At 41.6% G+C, this 18,905-nt stretch overlaps 1 protein-coding gene across 1 annotated transcript in view; it reads right to left on the reverse strand.

Moving 5' to 3' along the window:
- The window catches only part of LARS2 (leucyl-tRNA synthetase 2, mitochondrial), an 86,964-nt gene extending 81,625 nt beyond the window's left edge, over positions 1-5,339 (reverse strand). The window contains exons 1-3 of the mRNA XM_059818457.1: positions 5,330-5,339; positions 2,827-3,077; positions 906-1,034 (exon numbers count right to left, since the gene is read on the reverse strand). Of these exons, the coding sequence (XP_059674440.1) occupies positions 906-1,034; positions 2,827-3,060 (363 nt within the window). The 5' untranslated portion in view covers positions 3,061-3,077; positions 5,330-5,339. The remainder of the gene's footprint in view (positions 1-905; positions 1,035-2,826; positions 3,078-5,329) is intronic.
- Positions 5,340-18,905: the final 13,566 nt, after the last annotated feature.

Raw genomic sequence — 18,905 nt, forward strand, 5'->3', positions numbered from 1 at the left:
TTCCTCACATCCTTCAAATTTTACCTGCCAGTCTTTACTGCAGAACACCAATTAGGATCCCACCTGCAGACTGCAGGGACTAGGCTCTCAGCTACACCTTCTACCTACCAGAGAGAGAGAAGGGAGAGAGGAAGAAATGATGGCAGGCATGGGGCAGACTGGGAAACAAAGGAACGCAGAAGGGAAAGTGTTATTTCTCCTTGCAGATGTGGCAAGTAGTTAAGTCTTAGCCTACTTCACAGACTTGCACCCTCAGAAGACAGCATTTTGTACGTACGAGCAAGGCTGGAATATGCAAGTCAAGGGGTCAGCCACTACAAAACAGAAACTTCTACAGTTACACCCCGGTGACATGATGTGTGATGGGACCCCGTTCACCTGATTTACAGCAGTCATGAGAACGGGTTTCCCTCCAAGCTGGCACAGAGGAGCAGGATGTCCCCTCCAAGTCTGACAAAGGACATCAACCTTTTGTGAGGAGCAGAAGAGGTGAAGGGAGTCGATTTCTGTGGCGTCTGTTTTCTCTTGCCAGCTGCATTTTTTTCTCCCCCGTGGTCCCACCTAGATGGCAGTACGGTCTTCAGTCTTCTCTCATAGAAAAGGTGTGGCCCAACACATCTCATTGACACTGTGCCGTACATCAATAGATTCAGGTAGCTGATACAGCATCAGCTGTATCATTTGAGATAGCTTCTAACTATTTGTTATCAACTGTGAGTTCTGAACACCACCTTTTTTAAAAAAGTCTCAAATTTCAATATTCAAAGGTCCCCAGGTCATTATCTATGCATTTGTAGCATATATTCCAACTAAGCTTTCACCTTCATGGATTTTGGAAAATGTAATTTCCTGGCCAGCTGTTATATTAAAACATCAAAAAAACACCCAGTCCTACCTTTTCTTACCTGCATCCCTCTCATTTTCTGGAACCGAGCTACTGCATCACTGATGGTGTAGACACGAACATGGCCCATGTGAAGCTTTCCAGAAGGATATGGGAACATAGAAAGCACGTAAAACTTTGGTCTTGATTTCTAGAAAGAAATTTTTAGAAAGTTATAACTACATGAGTTAGCATTCCACTTGAATAAATACATGCACACATTATAAACTACACAGTGCCATGAAAAGACACAAGGTTCTGCTGGAACTGATCCAAGTGAGCACTGACAAAGTTCCTAGGATCAAATTCTTTGGGGCTGTAAATGCAGATGTTTTACCAGACTTTGCTGCCATCTCATCGATTTATATTGGTATTTATATAACACCTGAAAATTGTTTTTAATCAACTTTTACTCAACAGAAGATATATTAACGTAACTGCAGCTTAACAAATCACCATTCCCTACCACAGTATGTGTCACTGATTATCTATGCGCTCCTAATCTGTTCCACCAAAAAATGAGAACATGACAGATTAAATAAACGTTTTACTTTGTATTTACAACATGGAGCTCACTCAGAGCCAGTTGTTTTTTGTCAGCTGAATTGCAGTAACTCAGAATGACTAACTCAATCATTTGCAATTGCATGAACATCCACTGAAGTGAAACTGTTCAGTTCCACTATGTATGCTGAGATACAAACACATCTTACAAGCAGTATCTTGCATAGTCAAAAGAAAGTAAAAATTTCAGTTAGTTAGGTTTGTGTAAATTGACAAAAGTTACAAAGAAATCAAACATTATCTCTCTCACATAAATGATTCCTAATAAATCTTCTTGATTACCATTGAATTTACCATTGAATTTACTATTGATACATGCTTGATAAGTTCCTACATTATTTTATTAATAATGCAAAAAGAAATTATGGGCAGCTTTTACTATCCTGAACCAAACTCTATTAATATTTAGCAAATATTACTTCTTTATCACTTTTGCCCAATAACAGCAAAATTAGAAATAATCTGAGTACTTCATTGCAGCACTATACACTATTTTCCTCTTAGTATGAGATGTTATTAAATTTACTTCAACTGTAAGGATAAAACAAAAATATCATTAAAAATAGAACTAAAAATAGAACTTGGCATATGTATGATTTATATATGATACCTATGTGTACATGTATTGTCAGATATTAAAGACACAAGCCTAAATTAATGCTTTCCCTGCTACATACACATACATGCATACACACCATTTTCACCTGTTTTCTTCCTCAGAAAAAGCAAGCCCCTTTTCTCTCTTCGACACTGAGAGAATCAATTTTTTGTTGGAGAGGGGGCACATTTTAGGAAAGAAGAACAAACAAACATGCAGAGACACAAAAGTGTTTTTATACCTATGTGACTGAACACAATTGTGAAGGCAAAAAGAGTCAGAGACTAAGATTATAACTGTTTTCAAGATCTTTTATTGCATGGGAAAACTTTTTTTTTCTGCAAGTCACTCGTTATTTCTAAGACACTGTAAACCAGAAAATATTCTTTAAAAACTACCTTCCCTTAACACAAATTTTAATGAGTCACAGTGTGTACTGCAACAGATTTGTCATAACCATTGGGAACAAGATCATTAAGTGTTTACAAAAGTTACAAATGTAAAGATGTTTCTTCTAATACTTTAAATAATTAATTCTTTAATTTACAAGTTCATACTTTGCTGATTGTGTTTTCCTCAAGATTTTTTTACTATTATTATTTTTCCACCTATTTCATCAACTGTTTTTAATAATCTACTATTATATAAAAGTATTTCCCCCTGAAATGTAATATACACCTCATCATTATAAGCCAACTGTACTAAGAAATTTTCAATTAATTTCATTCAGAGAAAACAAAAATATCAAACACGTAATTTCCAAATTTCTCATAATGCTTACATCAGTTTCTGAAATTTTGCAGAACTGATCCTTTATTCTTGGGAGCCACCAATTTTCAACTCTTTTTCTTGTCTCCAAACTATAGCTTTTTTCCCACTTCCCGGTCTCACTGTAAATAGTTCTGACACAAGCAGGAACCAGTCTTTTCTGCCATTTAATGAATCCCAGGAAGTCATTTAGTTGTCTCTTCAAACATGAGGAACAAGTGCCAACTCTCTGACAAATCAGCTGCATTCTGAAGGTTATAGTATCTGAAAAAAACAAAAATATGTATTTCAGTCTACAATATATAACAGGAATTAAGTGATTATTACGATTACACAGAAATTTGGTAGCTATGAAACCTATTTTAGCTTGATTTAGATTACTTGGCTACTTTCCATGGTACTTACATTTTATGCCCATGTGTTTGAATTGTAAAAACATTTATTTTTTAGCCAAGAGAACTAACTGCGCCCCTTGCACAGAACAAAACTGTTCTGTTAGATTTCTCCTCTAATAAGATACAATTCAGGCATTCAATCTCCCATAAAAGCAGGATTCGTCAACTGAAGGTTCAAGAACAGAAGAAGACTGAACAGAAGAAGACGGCTAACAGGGTGTTAGTAACAATTTAGAATTAAAATAGGGAGAAGAGGAAGTTGGATGAAATTATCCTGTAGAACTATTGAATTTGTCATCACTGAAAAAGGATGGGGGAGGATGACTGTAATTTGAGATTTCAACTAGATATTCTAAATTGAGTATTTCGCTAAGGGCTTCCTTGTCAGTATAGTTTTCTGCAAGAATTACATGAGAAACTTACACTGTTCTGAAAAGATACAATTTAACAAGTCAAGCAAGTCAAGCAATCCAGTTCTCTTTCAACTGAAAATCCAGTTAAAAGAACTCCTCATATGCTTTAGAGTGAGTCTTCAAAAATAAAACTACTCAGATGTGAAAAACATCAAATAGTCTGCAAGTTTGGCCTCTGTCTCAATAGGATATTCACCGATTTTACTTCCTACAGTAGGAAATATGGCTTTAAAAAACCCCCTATGCTGAGAAGATTTCTTCCTTGTCTTCACCCCTAATTCTTTTTTAAAAAACCTTGTTTGTTTATTTATATCAATATTTGCTATCCTCTATGGTTGGGTTTTTTTAAAAATTCTGGCTTATATACTTGACTGTTGTACCAACCTAGCTATTTCAGTCAGTTGGTAATTTTTTTCTTGCAGAGTTACAGCATTAAAATCTCTGTGTAGAGAAACTCTGTATAAGAAACACATTTATTTATTTCCCACATGATAGCAACATTATCAGTAGAAGTAATTGCTGTATCACCTAAAATAGGTCCCCAGTATAGCTAGTGGGAGTTATACTTCCTTAATATTCACCACATATGGATACACAAGCCCTCATTGCCTGTATCATTACATATCTAAAGAATTGCACCTTTTCTCTGTTACTTATCAAACAAGCTCTTTCAAACATTTTTAATTTACATAAGTCATGCCAGTGCCTTGAATTTTTTGTTGCTAATCTCTAAAACTTCTCATATTTGTAATAATAACAAATCCAGGACTGAAATCAGGATTCCCAGTGCAGGTGCACACAAGTCATTCAGCAGACACCTAATTTCTACCCCTCCATCACCTTACACTTCCTCACTCAGCTCAAAATTAGCAAGAACATTTCAGTACTTCACAGTTTTGCTTATTTTTATGAATTATTTCCTTATTAATTGTTTCTATTATTTCAATTTCTTTTACAATAGAAAGGAGCACTTCCCTTTCATATGGCAGGCCTCTTTTGGCATTGCTGATTTACTCTCTCTATATATATTTTAAAACATGAATGTTACGTACATGTGAATCCTTTGATGAAGACAGAAAGGAAAGACACAAGCTAAACCTCACGCCTGCGCACAGCTCAAGAGGAGCCTGCCTGCCAACATCATACCTGCCAGAGTACATTTGGGTGACCTCAGGCCCTACAGGTCATGCAAGCAGGGGTCAGAGCAGTGGATGTGAGTGGGAAAGGGGCCGCAGCCTGGGTCACAGAGCATTAGAGCAAAGCTCATTTAAACAAACAGGCTTCAAGGATGAGAGAGAGATCTGCCGTCTCTTTCCGGCTCCCAGACCCCCTCATGCACGAGACCTGATGATCAGCGAGTCACATGTTGGGTCAAGCAAGGACACATAGCACATGCAAGAGATGTGGTGCTAAGTGGTTTTGCCTTTCCAGGCTTGTAGGCATGAGACTAGGACAAGAAGGGTGCCTCTCCCCACCCCAGTTATGGGCATCCCCCTCCAGTGCTGCGCGGGTCTTCGAAGGAGCACATTACAAACCCAAACCATCCAGCTCCGCAGGGTGTGCCAAGAAGGGTGGAAGAGACTGGTCTGACAGAGGAACAAAGGTTGAGACCCTGCTTTGGAAAGGTGCAATAAGCACACAGGACAGGAAGCCTTTACTAAATTAAGGTACTGAAAATTGCTTGTAAGGGCCAGCACATTTCACTCACCCTGCACGTGAGGCAGGCAAATTCCTTTCTTTTCCCTGCGGCTCACATTCGAATTCAAAAAGGAAAACAAAAGCCTTCCTACATTTTTTTCCCCCTGCAGTTTATTGGCAAAGGCTCTGTGGGGGTGGTCCACCGCTGGAGCAGCAGGCAGGGGAGCAGGCAGCTCCCTCAGCGGGAAAGAGTGAGCAGGAGAGCAGTCACGGCGACGCGGGAGACTCGGGAAGGGGTGCTGCGGGGCACAGGCCCGCTGGGGGAGCCGGCTGCGAGGGGCCGACCCGCTAGCAGCGGCAGGGCGGGGGCAGCGAGGCTAACAGAGCGGGCCAGGTGAAGCGCGGAGGAGCGCACGGCTGCAAGCACCGGGGGCAAAGGCCGCCCGGGGGTGAGGGCGAGGAGGAGCGGAGGCGGGCCGCAGTTCGAGCCGTTGGGTTGACAGGAGGCGAGCCCCGCGCCCGCCGACCGGGGGACCCGTTACCTGCGCGCGGGAGCCCGCTGCTGCACCTCACACACCCTCAGCTTCCCTTGGCGGCCCTGGGCGCCGCCATCTCGGCCTCACTTTTGGCGCGGGCGGCCGTACAGCGCATGCGCCGCCTCCGCACGGCCTCCCGCGCATGCGCCGCGGGGCGCCGTCCCGGGCAGGGGCGGGGCTTTGTGGAGGGTCGGTGCTGAGGCGTCAGCACCCGCCGCGGGCGGGTGAGGGGAGGCGAAGTGTGGGGGACCTCGGCGTCTGGCTTGCCAGCAGGACACGGCCTGAAAGTCGAAGAACCTTCACCAAATCTCCCGCGCTTCTAAGCCCTGAGTCTCACGGCAGCCTTTCCGAAGGCCAGCCGGGTGCGATGCCTGCTTGGGCGGCATCCCCTCGGAGCCTGCCGTGAAAACAGGCCCTGCAAAAATCGAGGGCAAAAGCTGAATTTTAACAGTGATAGGCAGTTACTGACCTGCTAGAGACAGGTAGCAACCGTTTTAATCAATGGCTTTAGGTACAGTTACGCATTTTAGAAGGCCAAACAGCACCCCACCTCAGACAGAGTACATGGGCTGCATTTATATCGTTACAAGGGCTTACCAAGATGGCAGTCGTTGCCTTGGGAAGGGCGGCCTGGTAGCGCTGAAGTCCTCGGCCCTTCAGTCCTGCAAACCTTTCAGTAGGTGTTTGATGGGGAGGAGAGAGGACGAACGCAGGCCAGGCACCTGAGTAACACGTAAGAGCCCTCCTAAGGGTCTGAAGGATCTGGTGCTGGGCACCGTGAGGCTGAACTTGTCACTGTCTCTGTATTTCAGGTACTTAACATGCACTCCTAGGGAATCAACAGTAAATAAAAAGATTAAGTTAACTGGGATTGAATCTATGTATATGTTGCACAGTGTTTGATTAATTTTGCTCACCTACACAGCATGTACAGGTGCTCTGTAAAGTGACCGTACAGTTTAGGGCTAGATCTCATTAGCATTTTGTCTTCAATAATTTTGTTTCCCTTCTGTAATTTTTTTTTTTTTTAGAGGCAGATTCTGAAATAAAGCCAGTAGTTGTTTTGTGATGTCGTTTTGACTAATGAGAAAAAAACCCCAGAAGTGAATAAAGACAATCTAGAGCAGCGTAATTAATTCTACCTCTGGCTGGAAAACAACATCTTACCCAGTTGTCAATATCGTACAGTGCAGAGTTGTTTTTAATTACTGCAAGTAGCTTGTAGTAGCCTCCAAGGAACAAGAAATACTTTTTTTCCCTGTGGATTGTGCCCCTTTGATGCTGGCAATTTTTAAACCTTTTACTTCACCATTGTGTTTTCAGCGGAGTTTAAACCAACACATTCTGTTTATGCAATGCAATGCCTACAGTAAGGTGCACCTTTTAGTACTCTAGAGATAGGGGCTTCTTATATGACTAAAAATAAGTATTTACTGAGTATAAGTTTTCTGCTTAGTTGTGTGTACCTGTCAAGTATGCTTAAATTATAACCTTTTCACTGCAAAACCGAACTGAGAGCAGCTCTGATGCTTACCTTGCTTATAAACAACTCGTACAGTTTCACCAGGACTGTGCATAACTTTGCTTTGCTTTCTTGTTGATCTCCCTTTCAGCAAGCAATGGTGACTTTGGTCTAACAGACCTTCCCATCCCAAATCTCTCTCCAAATTTGCTGCCGTGTGAGTTCCTGGGCTGGGGGAGGATGTGGCATTTTGCATTGTGGGGGAACAGACAGCGCAGTCCTCTGCTGAGATCCTACCGCAGGATAAACGAGAGCTCATGACCAGCGGGGATGTGTTTACACGTCAAAGGATGATTTTCCTTACACCAGCCCTGATCCCTGAGCTTTCCTGATTCATGTGGGGCTGTTCGAGGGCTTGTGTCCCTGCTTGCTCCCTGCCCTCTGCACGTGTTACTGCCTGGTAAAGAGAGACAGATGAGCAAGCAGCATATCCAACTCCTGCCTGGCCTGTTAAGATGAATTCTTACTGAATTTAATTTTAATTCGTATGGTGGACTGTCAGCTATGGCAGTTCACAGCTCTGATTTGTGATCCCTGTTGGATTCAGCTCCGGCACCTGAGAGGTTCCCACTTCCAAAAACAAGGGACCTCACATGGAAGAGCTGGCTGTCCTTGTTTGCAAATGAAAACCTCTTTATTTTGTGTGTGTAATGCCTTCACCTTGACTGGGAACAACATGGTAGAGCTCAGAGTGAGTAGAGGTAGCAAATAATGAGAATTATTTTATGTTGTCTTGAAAACATTTTGAAAGTCCAATCACTGTCTCAAATTTAGAATCACGATTTTTTAAATACATTTAAATCTCTGGGCTGTTGAAGTACCTAACGTCAGACATATTGACCTATATTTCTCAAGGCCTGACATCAAGATTATAGCTGATTGAGTAGTCAAACCTTTGTCTTATCTTTTTAATCCGTTCGTTTCACTGAAATATTGCTTTCTCATCCTGACAATCTACTTATGTATTTCATTTGCTTGAAGATGAGGATAATCTGTTTAGACTAATACCAAATCAATCACAATCTTAAATGCCTTCAAAGAAGTTAATGGATGCTATACACAAATGCAGACCTGCCATACTTCAGGAGCACTTGGGTTTGGGCCCATGTGGGGTCTCCAGCACTTCTCTGTTCACCATCTTATGCAACGACCCAAACTGGGCTTGGTTAAAGTCAGACGTAGCTGGTGATACTGATGAAATGGGTAGTGCTGGAGGGGTTTATAAATGGGTAGAGGCACAGTATTGTGCCAAGTCTTGGCTATAGGTGCCACTTTGCACCCACTATTTCAAAAAAATGAACTGGAGAAAAAGAAAAAAACAATATCTTTTTTTATTATTCCTTATTTTCTTCTGGGAGGACTTGCTGGTATGATTTTGATTAGCTGCTAACAAAAACAAGCCAAGCACATTTGACACAGGTTTGAATTGTGTGTTACTTCAGGACATGTAGAAGATGACTTCTGTCAAGATACTATTGGGAACTTACTCTGAGAATGTATTGAACTCCTAATTTGTGTCACCTTCCCATGGATTTTATTGAAGCTTATTGTGCTGTCTGGATTCTGATAGTGAAGAAGGCAGTCAGTATCAGATGAAGTTAACAAGGTGTAAGATTATCTGTAAACAGAAATTAAAACTAGGTGAGAAAAACTGAGACCAACCAGAAGCATACTCAGAAGGAAAGAAGAGGAAAGGTATTTTGAGTGGTATGATAATCCATGAAGATCAGAAACCATGCAGATATACACTGTTATTTGGTGTTTGGGCTTGTTTATTGGCTTACTCATGGTAAGAGTAGTAGTAAGTTGCCTATCTATTAAGCACTAATTGTTTGGCATCACTGTTTTAAAAACACTGAGATCCCATGTCAGCAGTAAGTCCCAGAAATGGCAATGAATTATTGTCCCATGATGTGAAGAGGACAGCCAAAAGCACATCAAAGCTTTCCTCCAAAATCTGATAACTGACTTTTCTTCTGTGGTCTCATCCAAATCTGCTAACCTCTCTGAGATATTTTCCTCATCCAGCAATGGGAGGTCAGATTTTCCTGTCTGCTGTGCCCTGTCTGCGTGTTGGCCAAGTTGTGAAGGGACAGTAATTCACCTGCTATATGTATGACAGAGTCAGAGAAAATGACCAGGGGCTATTACGCTCTTTTTAAATAAGAGGGAGCTTGAGATATCGCTGAAAATTACAGAGACCTTAGAGGCTACTATGCCTCTGCTTTGTTCTTTAATTTCTGCATTCAAGAGCATCCAGATGTGTCAGGGGCTTAAGCCAAAATATCAAACTATAAACCCCACAAATGGTGGGGTGTATTGTAACGGGACGAATACAAGAGATCCTCAGACTTTTCCAAAGCGGGGATCTACCCCACTCTCCCATGATCCCCACCTTCCCCATGTTGGTTTTGCTTGTTAACCTGGGCTGTCTGCTCAGTCTCCTTTCATTACAGGAAACTAATGATATAATGACATTTCTGTTTGCCTTAATAATAACCTTGGTAGTAAACTATTTTCCATAAGGCTGATATTCCCATTTTTTTTTTCAGACTTTACACTAATTTGTTTGTTAGCATTTTCGTTAAACATCACAAAGCCTGGAGATGACTAAGTAGTTAGGTAATTCATTAGTTCCTGTATGGGAAATGTGCAGAAGTGCCCCAGTTGTCTGTCATTTAAATAGACATGCTTCCCAGATTTCCGTACAAATATAATTTTGCCTTTGCTGCTAGTTACCAGAATTGATGCTTGTGTTTCTTGGCATTGCACTTTTGCTCTTACATCAACAACATGACTAGTATTTTTCCAGCCTCCTATAAAAAGAGGATTAAAAAACAGCATTTGGAATACAAAATAATTTTTATTGCTTGCATACTTCAAATCCCAGCCCCATTTCATGTAATTAAAGAGTTTGCTTGGTTTTTTTTTCCATTAAACTCCTTGAGAGTGGCTTTTGCTTCTGAGTTTCATTTTGTCTTTGTTTACATACACATGTATTTAGTGTTTTTGCTTTAAAACACAAGGTCAGATAAAAAATGCAGGTGATTGGATTGCAGGGATGTGAAGAATAGCACTTAAGAATATAAAAAAGCAAGAAATTAATAGACTAAATTAAAAAACCCTCTCAAAGCCATGTCTACCATCTGAGCCTACATCTCAAAGGGATGAATTCTGAGTGACCCCACAAAGATCAATAGCAGCTTCATTTTTGCAATAGATTTTATTTAAAAAGCACTCAAATATTATGGTAATGGAAGAATAAACTCTTGAAACAGATAGAATAGGTAGAGTTATACTTTTGGGATAGAAAGGAACGGATTTGGGCAAGACCAGTCACATTACTAGGGGTGGAGCTTAACCTGCTCGTAACAGGTATTATATGACATGGTTGATGCCCACCCTGGCTGGGGACTGGCCTTGGTGACAGAGGAGGTTCTTGTCATCCAGACCAACACAGGTTCATAATTCATTGGTTTTGCAAAATGAAGAACAACTTACACAATGCATCAATGGAAGAAGAGATCAGCTAAATAAGAAGTCAACAACCTCCCTGTCCTGCCATCCAGGGCGCTGTGCTCGGTGACCAGGATGGCCCCATCCGGTTGGAAAATCCATGAGCCTGTGCCTGTCCCTGTGCCACTCGTTAAACCACTGAATGATATGGAAGGATTTTGAAAATACGCAAGAACCAGACTTAGTGGAATTGTATTTAGCAGTGTTGTTTTAGCAGGCTGATGTTGGCCCCCCAGCCTGGAGCTGGGACATGGGGCTGAGTCCACTTTGAGTCCTAGGCGAGCCTTATTCTGAGGGGATTTTGTGCAGCACCTGCATTGTGTTGGGTGTTTGCAGAGGGGTGCATTTAACCCAAAATGCATATCCTCAATGTTCCACACAAAGGTATCAGACCAATGTCTGTGACAGTTAGCAGCTTGTTACTGATTCAGACTAAAGTTTGTGAATAGGTATGTGCAGGTAGGTGGGGAGAAGTTATCAAAATCAATGCACTTTTGCTTTTTTGCCTTTCATCAACAGTCCAGTTTTCAAGCAAAGTAATCTGTGCTGTATTTTCATATTTGCCATCTTCTTCCAATTCACTAGCACAATTTTGCTGTCGTTTGGAGCTAGTTATACACAGTGGTGAGCAGAGTTACCCCTTTGCAGCATTCAGAGCTCTACATTTCTTGCTTTAATCTGGAAAAAAGCTGTTTGTAAGACTGTTTAAAGTTTTGCATTTACAGTCATGGGGCTAAAAGCCCAATCCTTACGAGCTGGTGGGCTCTGGTTATGGTGATACTATATTGTCATTAAGTTATCCACAACTCAGATGCATCTGGGAACATTATGTCTCCTTATTATAGATAGGAATGCAAATTTTGGAAGCCTGGGTTTTCCTTCTCTCTTTTTTGAAGCCTGTCATTTGAGATGGCAAGTCAGTTGTGCACCAAGAGGCAGAAAATTCCAGCTGCTTCAAGCCATTAGGGAAGGCTGCCACACTGATACGGTACGTACCCTCTGCATGTACGTGGGGAAGAAGATGATCGGTCTGGACAGCCACGTCATAGAGAGGTGCTGTGCCCCTCTTCCCCCACCTTCTTTCACAGTAAATGTGTGTATTACAAAAGAATGTACTGCCATGTCAGACAACAAAGAATAACAAGACAGACACCCACGTGACGATGGTTCTTTCATTAAGAGACAGGCCCTCGTATTTAAAATAGGTGGTGAATGGACATTCACCGTGACTATTAAAAATTGACGACCAAACTTCACCATTGCAATTATCCAACAACTAGATTGCTCTTAGTCTTTGTCATGATATCTGAGAGCATGAAACAGTTTGAGTTCTGGGTAAAATCACCCTGCACGCTGGGTCTGTCTCGTTGGCTGTCAGCTGGCTCCAGGAGAAAAACTGGAGTAGAATAGGAGGAAAATATCTACAAGTCTTAAAATTAGTAAGTGTTAACTGTTCTTCATTGTATGGAGAGGTTAAAATGCTAGTATTTGCTAAAAAGCTGAGTGCAGCGTGGAAACTGTTGTATGCACATATTTACAGGTATGTGTATGTGTTGTCTGTGTATATATATAAACACATAACATGCATATGCACATACACATACATATATGCGTGTTTTATATGTATATACATATAAATATGCCCCAGATGGAAGTAAATGTGATTTACCTCATTTTTATTTTCTGTATTTCTACACATAGTATAATTACCAAAGGAGAAAGAATGATTAAATTATTCTTTGTAGTTACACAGAAAACAAGATGAAAGCAGCCTGGGTTTACCAAGGGAACATGGTGCCAGAATAATCTGATAGCTTTCCTTAAATGAGATAATGGATTTTCCAAAATAGAAAATGTGGTAAATCTCATTTGGACCTCAGCAAAGCACTTGATAACACTCCTAAATGGGAAAATATTAATGAAGCAAAAGAAGATGGAGGTTAACAGAGGACACGAAAGGTGGGGAAGAACTGACTGACAAAAAAGGGCAGAGGAAAAGGAAGAAAAGAGAAGAGTCAAGAAGCAAGTTACTGCAAGAGTTCCTTAAGTATCAGTTTTAGGACCAATGCTGGTAATACTTTCATTAACTACATTAGCATATGAAGTTGGTGTGCTCTTCAAATCTGAAGATGAAGGGAAGAAGACTATTGTATATTAAAACCTTTCTGACTCTGACAGGTAGATAAATGGGAAGAAATGTTTGAGTAGAACAGAATGTCAGGGCATGCATTTCAGGGTTAACGAGGAAATTCTTCTCCAAGGGAGATAAGAGATGACTCAAGCAGAGAGAACTCTGGGTATTGTAGATGATCACAGGGTGACAAGGAATCAACCGTGGGATGAAGCCATGAAGAGGGTGTACATGCTCATAGCACACACCAGACAAGGTATTTCCAACAGAAAGAGAAAGTTCCATTGTAGAAGGCACAGATGAATGCGCATCTGCAACCCAACTGCTGTCACATTTCTGTAAGAAAGATGAATTGATCTGCAACAAGTGTAGAGAGGTACCACAAAGCATGTCATATGAGAGATGACATAAAGTCTAAAAAAATAAAGGCTATGGTAGGATACTGATTTCTTTCTAAGAATATATTGGTTGGTCTAATACCAGGAACAGAGAAGAGCTATATAAGGAAAAGAATAAAAAAACCCCAAGTAATCATATTACATTTAGACTGGAAAGCAAGAGCAGGTTCTCACTATTGAATCAGAGAGGTCCTCCAACAACCTTCCAAAGGAGTGGAAACAGCCTTCCCCCTCCAATAACTCTAGCAACTTTTAGGACAAAATTCAACCCATTAGCAGAAAAGGTGATGTGGCGTGATCTCTGTGGAGAGCCAGGGCCTGGGCTGGGTTTGGTAACGCAGGCAGCCTCTTGAAATACTGCAAGTAGTCACTCAAGTCCTTATTTCCCTGGAAAAATTCTAAATTACCTTGTGAAGTAACATTTAAAATGGGAGCCTTGCTCGCTAGCAACTAGCTTGGAATCACAAAGTAAGGCAGATACAGGCGTGCTATCCATCCTACAGTACAGAGGGAAACCTGAAGGTCTCATAGATGTAATGCAAAGTTGTCATTTCTGTAAATCACTTTCTGCTCCCCCTTCAAAACTCATTATGCTTTAATAAAAATGGAAATTTCAGTTTCAACAGAGGGAATGTTCTTTTGCACATTTTTCAGCAGAACTGCCTGCACGGCTTGCAGGGATACCAGATGTACCGGATAACCTCACTCAGCATTCCTTACTCCCATTGTAATGGCTTGCTAGAGACAGGCAGGAGAGGATGCTCCATGCCTTCCTGGCTCAAAAAGCAGATTGGAGCAAAAGAGTTGCAATTTCAGCACAGGATATACCCTGAGTCATACTTTATTGACGTAAGAAAATCACTTGTTCGCTCAAGAATGACCTAAGCCCAGGAATGATGGTCATGGACGGTGACTCAACGCAGTTCCCTATCACCTTTTTTTTACAATTGAGCCGTGGCAGCTCCTTGCTGTTGGGGTGATAAAGCAGGTAGTGCAGCAAAGGACAAACGGACTGTTTTCTTGTGCCAGGACATTGTGTCCATTTTATACCTAGGGTAGCCAGATTGTGTGGGTCACTTTGTCCCCGGGCCAGTGAGGAGCTGCACGTGGGAACCCTGCCTAGGGCCCTGTGGAGCCCACCCTGGACGTGGGGCTGAGGACAGTGTTCACCAGGGCCTATTTTAGCTGAGGAAGGCTTAGCAATAAAGGGGAAAGTTCATCCATTGGCAACGCGGGGTGCCTAAGACAGACCCCTGCTCTCTCCGTTGACCACAGAAGGAGCTGAAGAAGGGAGCTGGCCTCCCTTATGATAGCTTTTGTCAACACCTTGCTCAGCTGTGCCTTCTGGGCATGCTGGACTGTTGTAAAGATGTGAAGGCTGCAGGACATCTCTGCATTTTAAAATTAATATTTTATGTTCCTTTACCAATCTGCTGCTTCTCGTGATGCCAGGACAGGGAGGAAAATCTGCAGAAAAGCGAACAGTGCATAAGAACAGCATGATAAATTGAGTGTGAGAAATTTCACAGACAATTGTCTGTGACGTTTTGTCCAAATCTGTGTGCTGCACTCTGCTGATACAGTAAGGACTTCATCAGCAACAAACGCAAGAGATGATAAATGGGAAAGTCCTAGGAGGAGTGAGGTTGATCTCAGAAGTCAGACTCTCAGTCCATAGCGAAGCATAGGGGGGAAACAAGTTGGGCTGGGAGCCCCAAATCCCAGAAGGGGTTCAGACCAGATCTGGGAATGGTGAAAGCTATTTAGCTGGGGGAGCCCAAGCAGGACCAGCACAAGCACAACTAGCTACTGGACCCAGCAAGCCACTCTGTCAGGGAGGTTACGCACAGGGGAGGGAGGACGCCTGCTCACAGTCCAGCAGAGAGACTGTTGTGCTGCTTTAGGATATTGCATATATTACAGCTGGGAAAGTTATGATGCTATTATGATCCCCTGCTGTCTCATGCAATTGCCGATACCTTATATTCTTCATTAGCACTGTTTGCAGCTCTGAGTCCTGTTAAAGGAATTTTTAATTTAATTTTCTTTGGAAAGGAAGCAAAATAGGATTGGTAAAGCATTGTGGATGCTGTTTGAAGTCTGGCAGTCTTTCCTAATGATCATCTACGATGCTTTAACTTTTGTCCTTTTTTTTTTTTTGCTATTTTTATTAATTTATTGATGTGACTACCAAACATATATTTAACACCACATAGACTACAGAGATACTAAGTCCATTACATAGAACAGTCTTGGTTATTAACTAGAATGCATATGCTATTCAAATCCATTGGTAGCAGGTAGAAACCCTCTTGCTTCCCAATGATTAGATAACTAATAGGACGATTGAATGCTCTGGACTGCAATTCCTAAATACAAATTAACACCTTATTTTCAGGATTTGTTGTTTTAAAACCTGCCACTCATTTTCTCTTTGTAGCTGAAATTATAGGAAAAGATGTCACAAAAACTGTGTAAGAAAGTGGAGTATACTGTTTCTTAATAGAAGATGTTTGAGATTTATATGATATATCTGGTTCCTACATGAGAAGTACAGGGTTGATTCAGTAGCCAAATTCCACTTTTTTTTTTTAGTTCAGCTTGAACTTGTGAAAAACACTTTGCATGAAGTGAAGGAAATATCAAAACACCATTCAGGTACTCTGTATATACAGCCCATGCAGTCAGATTCCTACTTTTGATTCTTACTTCTAAAGGTTTTTTTGGACGTATTTTTTCCTGTTAATATTCCCAAGTCTAAGCAGAGCATGTAATGTTCGCAGTTTTTACGTATGTTTTGCAAACCCAATATTTATACTGTTAACCTTATGCTAATTTAAATACTGTTTTCTACTCTTTAACATTCAGAAGCCCACTAGAGGAGTTAAGATTAGAGGGTAGCTTGACACCTAGAATCCCCAGCCCACATTAGCACTGCTTTTATGTGAACGCAGTGCTAAGATTTCTTAAGGCCTATCCAGGGTTTTTAGTGTCTGCTCTTTATTAAGTGCTTTGCTGTATGTGGAGAAAAAATGGTCCATCATTTGTTTACAGAAGAATAGAAAAATTGAAGAGTACTTCTCACTCGCTTTCAGGCTTCCATTGAAGTACTCCTCCCTTGTCTTCATCCTAAACCAAGGGCTTCTCCCACGCTTGCCTGCTTGCGGCTGAGGTGTTAATCCAACACAGGACGCTTCCCGCAGGATACTGTGGACAATCATTCAGCAGTAGTTTCTGGACTGCAGGACACGCTGGGACTCACAGCATGCTGGGGAGCAGTGACACTGCCCGCGCGAGTGGTGGTACCCCCATACATCCATTGTCACAAACGCATGTTGGTGTACTGAGAGCATTCCGTGACCTGGAGTGGTGCTGATGAAGGGTCTTGAGTCATGTCTCCGAAACAACTTCCTAATGCAGTGGAGTTTCAGTGAGCTTCTCTGTGTGCTAAGGGAGCCTAGAGCTAGGAGCCAGCACAGACACTGGCTGCACAGATGTGTTGGGAGATGGTTACCACAGGCTCTTATAAATCTATGACTTACCAAATGGCTGGTGAGAAATCAAATGTCAGTGTTTTCCTGATAGAAGTCTACCAAGTGATTGTAGTTATTCACAGGTTGCAAGCTGGTTAATGGCTGCCTCTCTATTCATCTCAGCTTCAACAAAACTGGAGAAGACCAACTAGAAAGAAAAATTTATATACCAACAACTTTCCAAAAATCTGGAAGGTATGATGGAGAATTAGGTGGGTAAAAAGGGGTGTGAGAAGTCTGCATCATGCCTTTAGACATGCCATTAGAGAGAAGAAAAGAAATTCAATTTTTGATAAAAGTTTAGAAACTCTAAAATGGTCTGCAATGCATATGTAAAAGCTAATTCTGGGGCACTGCTATGGCTCAGTATCTTGTGAAGTACCAGCTGCAAACTGAATGCTTTATATCCCCTAGGGAAGTAGACAGTCTTGGCTTTCTAATGGTATAAAGCAATCCATTCCTGCCTTAATGCCTGCAAGCATTCCTATCTTGAGCCAAACTCCCTTTCAGTGTTGTAGACTTGCTGTTTGGGGGCTGCAGGCAGTTTTTGGAGATTAAAATAACGTTTTAGGAAAGAAAGAGAAATCTTTGCATGTCTGGCATGTTGTTTTGTTTTAAAATTGTAGCTACACTTTGTAAAATGTTGGTGTGAGAAGCCACCATGTGGTGTGTACTTGTTGGTGCTCGTTGTTTTCCCAGGAGAAGTCAGGAGGCCAAAGACACATGATAAACGGAGCTTATTAGACATTTAGCTGGTTAGCTAATGACCTACTTTCTGAACTGAGTGTAACTGAGAGTGCTTTTTGTTCCAGTCTTCTAGATATCACATCGTTAAAACTGACCACCAGGCTTTGGAAACATTAGTCATCAATTTCTGTTGCGAAGGATGTTAGCTTCTTCATCGCTACAGATTCCTTTTCTATTTCCCTTTTTTTCCTCAAAAATTTGGGAGCAGCAGCAGATTTTCCTCATCTGGAATTCAGCAATTAAGCAATAGTCCAGGATTTTCTTGATCACAAAGATCAAGAAATAGAGAAAGAAGTAAAGGGCTTTTCTTACATAAAGCCCTTTATTTAGATGCTGAGGAGGGGTAGTACAGTACACCATGCCTCTGAAACATGGATGCTTTCCCCAACCCTGGCAGCAGTCTATGGGATGATCTCACATTAGTTATTTCACTTCTGGGTTTCTAATACTTTCTTCCTTCTTATCTCATTTTTAAGAGGTTCCCCATATCCAGTGACTTACAGCTAAAGAGTTGAGGCTCCGTATAACTTAAAAAGAAGAGAGTGAACTACTCTAAATTTCAAAGCTTTCCTTGAGTCCACGGGAACACATGAATGCCTTTACCAGCCAGGGATTTGCAAAAGCAGTCTAGACTTTGTAAAAGCAGTTATTATTAGTGTTAGGTCTCATCAGAAGTAATTTATTGGAAAACACCGTATATACAGCAAGGGGGAAAAGAAGAGACTCTCAGACATGACATGATTTCCTTTATGCTTTGACCTTTGGTTTTATAATCTGTAGGAACTAGTGTACAAATCAAAATGCCAGCCAGCATCTTCTGGAAATCTGGATTCTCACAAAGATGAGCGTGTAATGATAATTTTGCTTTTGCCCAAATTGGCAGCTTTTCTGTCCCATTGTTTCCTACAGTCCCTCACCTCCTCATTGAGCTGCTGCAGCTAAAACCTTTCTCCTCTTAAACCACTGTGGTGGGTTGACCCTGGCTGGACGCCAGGTGCCCACCAAAGCTGCTCTATCACTCCCCCTCCTCAGCTGGACAGGGGAGAGAAAATATAGGGAAAGGCTCATGGGTCAAGATCCCATGAGCCTCAAGATCCCAGGGAGATCCCTCCCCATTACTGTCACAGGCAAAACAGACTCAACTTGGGGAAATTAGTTTAATTTATTACCAATCAAAATCAGGGTAGGATAATGAGAAATAAACCCAAATCTTAAAAACACCTTCCCCCCACCCCTCCCTTCTTCCTGGGCTCAACTTCACTC

Source organism: Gavia stellata, chromosome 6 (genome assembly GCF_030936135.1).
Source record: "Gavia stellata isolate bGavSte3 chromosome 6, bGavSte3.hap2, whole genome shotgun sequence".
Taxonomy (NCBI): Eukaryota; Metazoa; Chordata; class Aves; order Gaviiformes; family Gaviidae; genus Gavia; species Gavia stellata.